Source organism: Parasteatoda tepidariorum, chromosome 3 (genome assembly GCF_043381705.1).
Source record: "Parasteatoda tepidariorum isolate YZ-2023 chromosome 3, CAS_Ptep_4.0, whole genome shotgun sequence".
Lineage (NCBI taxonomy): Eukaryota > Metazoa > Arthropoda > Arachnida > Araneae > Theridiidae > Parasteatoda > Parasteatoda tepidariorum.
In genome coordinates this window covers 2,443,000-2,449,271 of record NC_092206.1, presented here as the reverse complement: position 1 = coordinate 2,449,271, position 6,272 = coordinate 2,443,000, and the positions used below count along the sequence as shown (strand labels likewise).

The 6,272-nt window shown below is 28.6% G+C and overlaps 1 protein-coding gene across 1 annotated transcript in view; it reads left to right on the top strand.

The window, feature by feature from the left end:
* LOC107443823 (apolipoprotein B-100) overlaps nucleotides 1-6,272 on the top strand; it is a gene marked incomplete in the record, with an annotated part of 88,923 nt that continues 82,651 nt past the window's right edge. Inside the window, 2 exon segments of the mRNA XM_043053253.2 lie at nucleotides 1-171; nucleotides 3,002-3,040. Of these exon segments, the coding sequence (XP_042909187.1) occupies nucleotides 117-171; nucleotides 3,002-3,040 (94 nt within the window).

Below are 6,272 nucleotides of genomic sequence, written 5' to 3'. Positions count from 1 at the left end.
GGGTTATAGAAGTAGCGATAACATTTTAACTTATCAATGATATATATGTTCAATATGTTAAAGAGGTATTTTTTTAACCTGAGGCAGCAGCAGTAGATGAAATCAGGTCATACAACATGGAGCATCTTCGCTTGCTCTTCGCAATCTGCATACTCATTCTTTGTCGAACAGGTGACAAAATCTTCTTATAATTTCATCTTTTTCTACTCATAAGCAAAAATATTTTTTTTAAAAAAATAATAATTATTTAAGGATTGTTACAAGTAATGTTTTCCACTTTTTATTAAAAAGGGACGATAAATGCCTTATCTATTACAGCGATTTTCGACTATTTTTTTCGAACACATTCCCGTGTTATTTAGAGTTTTCGGGTGTTTTGAACAAAAGCATAAATACGCAACGATATACCCATACTGTTACGATCTAAAAAAAAATATCGAATGACACTTTGCTTATTGAATAAGCTTTTTACAAAGAAACTTTTCATGTCAGATTCTGTTTCTACTTTTCCATTTGTAAATCAGAAGAAAAATGTGTGTGTGTGTTCATTTGCACCTAGAGTAAGGCACGAATTTCCTATTGCTGGAAAAGTCTTCAGAATGCCATTCCTGAAATAATTTGAAAACAATTCTTCAGTATTTAAAAATTCGTGGTTTACACAAGGCTCACTTAAACTTTTTTTTTCTTCCTCTAAACTTAAAATGACATCTGTAGGTGATAAAGAATTTGAAAGGAAGGGTTTCTCTTTTGGTATAGCGTCTTCTTAAGAAGCCAACCAAACCGTTGAAGGATGTATTACTAAATATGATTTTAATCCGCATTGTTTCATTTTCACAAATAAACTGACGGACTGGACTTGGGACCCTCTTTCGATGCATGCGAGATATTAGGCCGTCACAATTGGAATTATAATGCGTGCAGTATTTTTTATTCTCTATTCATTTTTTTCTGACAAAATTATGCTAAAATAGTTCGGCCATCAACAATTTATTTTTATGCAATTAACATTACAAGAAATGCTTAATATGATCCAAATCGCTTTTCATCCATTTAAACTCAAAGTTCTATGACTGAAAATCGTCTGCAGATTTGAAAACGATATTCCCGATAAACGACGAAAAGTAACTGCAATAACGTAAGAGTTGTTTAAAAAAAATCTGAGTTTGTATTTTTAAAATTACTTCCTCAAGACCGCATCATTTTTAATACTTTGAAGTATCGAGGAAAAATTTAATATTCTAAAAATTATGAAGCGTTATTTCTCCTAATCTAATAAAGCGACTCCTTTATTTTCTACCTTGTTTGGAAGGTATTGTGTTCTCTAATATTACTATAGCGTCAAAAGACTTTTTAGTACAAAAAAAAAGTATCGAGAAAACACAAATTGAAATTAGAATCCGAGATGATGAGTGTTGAGCCTGAATAAAAGTCGGATGAAGTAAGTGCTGATAATAATGGAGACTGCAAATATGCTAATTATTTAGCACTAAACTATTAAGTTTTGTTAATCAGACGCAAAACGAATCTTCTTAGTTGAACAAGTTATACAAAAAGTCAATTCCTACTTAGGTGTGCAAAGACATTTTTTTATTTTAGTTACTTTTTATTAAATAATCAAAAAAATTTCTCCCTTATAAGACTAAAATTAATTATAATTAAATTTATTTATGGAATAATATTTGAAAAAAATTGTATTAACGTCAATTATCATCCACTATAAGTTTTATAAAAATGTAGTTGAACTTGAGGGGATGAATAAAAAGTATTTTATTAACGTTGGAAATTGATTATTAAAAACGTTGTTCAAATATTCAATAATCAACGTTATCTAACGTTGATTATTAAAAATTTGAACAAGATATAGGGAGTGTGTGAAACTAATAGTAGGAAATGAACAAAAAAAAAAAAGATCGTGGAATCAGCTAACTATAGAACTATAAATTTGGTTATGTGGACAGCATGTGCTACCACATAATGTTCTTTATTGAATTTATCTGACACAGCGAGTATAAAATTATTCTATATTTAAATGTGCTCGAAAAAAATTATTCTTTTGTTCAGCTAGAACTATAAGTTCGAAATTATCAACTCCCTAACCAGACAATCCTCGAATCAACTAAACCAGCCTATCCTAGGATTACCTAAGCCAGTCAATCCTAGGACAACTGAACCGGACAATCCTTGGATTACCAGAGCATCCTAGGATTTCCTTAAACAGTCAATTCCGTCAAAAAACGGAATAATCCATCTTGTATTTATGCTATTTCCTATTAATTGTTTACGTGAATTTAAGATTGTGAATTGATTTTCTTTAAATACCAGTGAATACGGGAAATGAATCAATTTGTTAATGTTTATAAACCTACAACTTGCCGTTATCGACAGTCACCATTTTGTTTTTATTCTTTTTAAATTATTTGTTTCCAGTATCTACTGATTTAATGTAATGTGAGGATTTTTTTTTCCATCTTGACTAGCGAAACGAAGAATATTCTTCTTTGACAATGTGTACTCATTAGAATAATTTTTAAACCGTCGTTGAACAGCCGACCCAATTTTTTGGGTTAAAGACTAGTAATCTTCAACTCTGTAGCCTTGTCATTTTGAACCCGATCCAGAAGACAAGGGAACTCCTGGATCGAGTATTGGGTGAAATTTGCCTTTGTGGAGGACTTTTCGATGGAACTAACCCACATTTACGTTACATGGTGGGGAAAACCATGACGACCTTCCATTGTTACCCTGACGGCAACGGGACCCATTATCCGTCTACCACTGAGGATATTAAACGTCAGCACTGTGGTCGGTGCAAGCCGGATGAGGAATTTGTATTGACCAGCCATTGCCGGGATTCGAACCCGGCTTACGTCATCCTCTATCCCCCGAGCCATCACGTTTCTTAATTAGAATAATTGCGAAATTAAACATGATGGACATTTTTTTTAATAAATAAATGACTAACCAACCGTAAAAAAAAATAATAATTGCTGTTTCATTTCAGAAGTTTGCCAAAGTAACGCTTGCCCAACACATGATAAAGGTAAGATTCTTCCTACTGCAGTATTTTCCTATGCTTTTTAATAAATATTATAGTTTTACTATAAAGACATTTTATTCCGTCTACTGATATTAATAAAAGTAACGTTTAAAACTATTTGAAATTCTCAGATGAATGTCGCCAATCTAATTTTTATGAATCTTAATCGACTAATATTTATTGCGTGATATGAAAAGAGATTTTCTTTGCTTCTAAGAATTCTTAAGGCTACACGGTACCCTTTTTTAAAAAATTTTTTAAGGCCTGTAATATTAAAAGTAATAATAGATTTTCATTTGTATTATATTATTAAACNAATAAAATTTTCCGCATTATTTATTTAAAACACACCTGATTATTTATAGAAACAAACTGACTACATCTGCTGCAGTCGAAAGATATATTTCAATTTTAAAAATATCTTGAGAACTAAGCTCAATAAAATAGCTAACTCAGTTTTGAGTCTGAGAACTCCTTGTAATCTTGAATCGAGGTCGAGGAAGACTTTGAGTATTGCAATATTCTTCTTTGTGTACTCATTTGAGTAATAGCAAGATTAAACATGCTTTCTTATAACCCGACAGTAAAGAGATTCAAACCGTAATGTCATCAGCCAACACCCTAGTATCTGTTAAAAATTATTGGAGGAATTCTTCATACAATAAATAGTACTTCCCATTCTGAATAGGAAAAAATGAATTTTAAATTGAGTGATTTTTTTTCATTTGTGCTTTATTCCCACGGATATGTCTTTTCCCCAACATTTTAAACAAGTAACCCCGAATTTGTTACACATAATTGCGCTTGCATATAGATATAAGAAAAAAATTACAGAATAATGAAAAAAGTTATTTAAAATAAATAAAGATCGAAGAAAACGATATAATCTTTTCATCAGCTCACACGATTATATCCGCAAAAAGAAGCACTCCTTTTCGCGGATATAATCGTGTTAGCTGATATAGAAATTTTACTTTTTTTCCTGATTTTTAATAATTTTTTTAAAAAAGTTATTTTCTTCTTTTCCGTTTTCATTATTCTGTAATTTTTTCCATGTTTTCTTTACATTTTGAACTAATTTTTTATGAGTTCTATATACTTGCAGCTTATGCGCAGTAAGTAAAACTTATTGATTTTAAAATGTTAATAAATGCTTTCATTTGTTTTTAAAATGTTATTATTTATACAGAAAATTATGTATGTAATTCCATGCAATCAAGTTATAAAATTTCTAAATGAAGCATTTAAATTGGAAATGATGTTCNTATCTTTGAATACCGAGCGACCTAAACCGCAACACGCCCAGAATACCGCAAACGCCCGAAGTTGGAAAACAGGTAGCAAAAAGTTCCTACCCCCAGCTTTACTATGGAATGTCTGATGTTCTTCTTATTCACCTGCGGAAATATCCCCAAAATAGGTTTTCAAAGGGAAGAAAAACATTATTTGAAGCAAGAATATCGCTAACGTGGCAAGATTTATAAAATGTTAATAAATGCTTTCATTTGTTTTTAAAATTTTATTATTTATATAGAAAATTATGTATGTAATTCCATGCAATCAAGTTATAAAATTTCTAAATGAAGCATTTAAATTGGAAATGATGTTCTCACACAAATAAAATCCTTTTTTTCGTCGTAAAATAAAAACTAATATAATTCAATAACCTAAATGATTGAAAAATAAACTTTTAATTTCTTAGGAACCAACATTTAAAATTAACATCAGTCATTAGGGAGAAATTAATTCGGTGATAGTATTAAAAATATTCATTCAACCTAAATGTGTGTCTTATTACAATTTGAAATAAGATAAACTTTTTCTTTTATTTAATAAAGCTCTGAAAATATTAAAAATTTTATCCCCAGAAACTAATCATTTCACCCCTAGGTATAAAAAAATATTTTTCACTTTAGCCTACACTAAATTCATTTCAGGGAAATTTTCATTTGTAAATAATATTCCTTCTAGCGCTGCACCATAAAAGATTTTGCAAACTTGTACAAAAAATGCTGAAAAACTATTTTAACAATAATATTTTACTTACAATATTTCTATATAAATTTTAAAAAATCAAAAAGTACAATTTTTTTGAAATCTGAAAGTTAAAAGAAATAATAATAAATAAATGTATTTGTTATAAGGGTCTTGTAAATAATCTAAATCGTTTAACTAATTTTTAATTATTTGAAAGTAAACGAATCGAAATAGATGCCAAATTTTGTATCTGTCTTACCATAATTTATATAAAAATATTTTAGTTTTTGGATTCCAAGTATGATTTTTAATGAGCCCTCATTATACGTAGTAATTTGTAGAAATAAAAACATTTCATTGAATAAAATAAAAGTATTGTCAGAATACTTTTATAGTATTTCAGAAAAATTCCTTAAGCTGCAATTTTTATATTTATTAAAATCTGTTGTTCAATATTTTTTCGATGAATATCTTATCTTGTTTTTTGAAGCATCCATTTTTGCTGCAAATTTTTAAAATATTGTCGTTAAAAATAAAAATTAAAATACAATAAATATGGGTAATTAAGTAAATTGATTAAAAAAATTATATTCATAATAAAAACAATAAAACTGCATTTAAATTTTAATGAATAATTGCTAATCATTAGACAAAAGTAAGTTTATGTATAATTTAATAAAAATCTATTCATTGAAAAATTATCTTAAATTAAAAAAGTGACTTACAAGCAAACAAAATAAGTGTTTAACTATGTAACAATATATCCAAAGTTTAGCAAATATATATATATTTACAATCTCAAAATTTTTATTTGCTTATTATTATTATTTTTTAATTTCATTTTTAAAAACTTTTAATGACTATATTTAATAATTCATATTTAACTACTATGCTTAATGCATAATTTTTTAACCTCCAATCCCGTCGTTAATCAGCCAGGCAGCTATTCTTTACCCATGCTAGCGAACACAATTACTTCCTATTTCAACTCTGCCTTCTAGACTCAGATTTATCTTTCTGTCTCGTTTTACTTGTAATTATATTTCTTTTTGAGTACGGGACTAAAAATTTTATCATTTTACTGAAGAGTCCATTTGTTTATCAACATATGGTGTGGTGACATGGGTGGGGTGACAAGACATTTCTTTGAAAGAAAAGAGGAATATAGAAGACATTTCTTACACTACCACACCATAATTTTGATGACAAAGATATCAGTCTAAACTTCAAGTAAAAATAGAGAAAATCTACAATATGA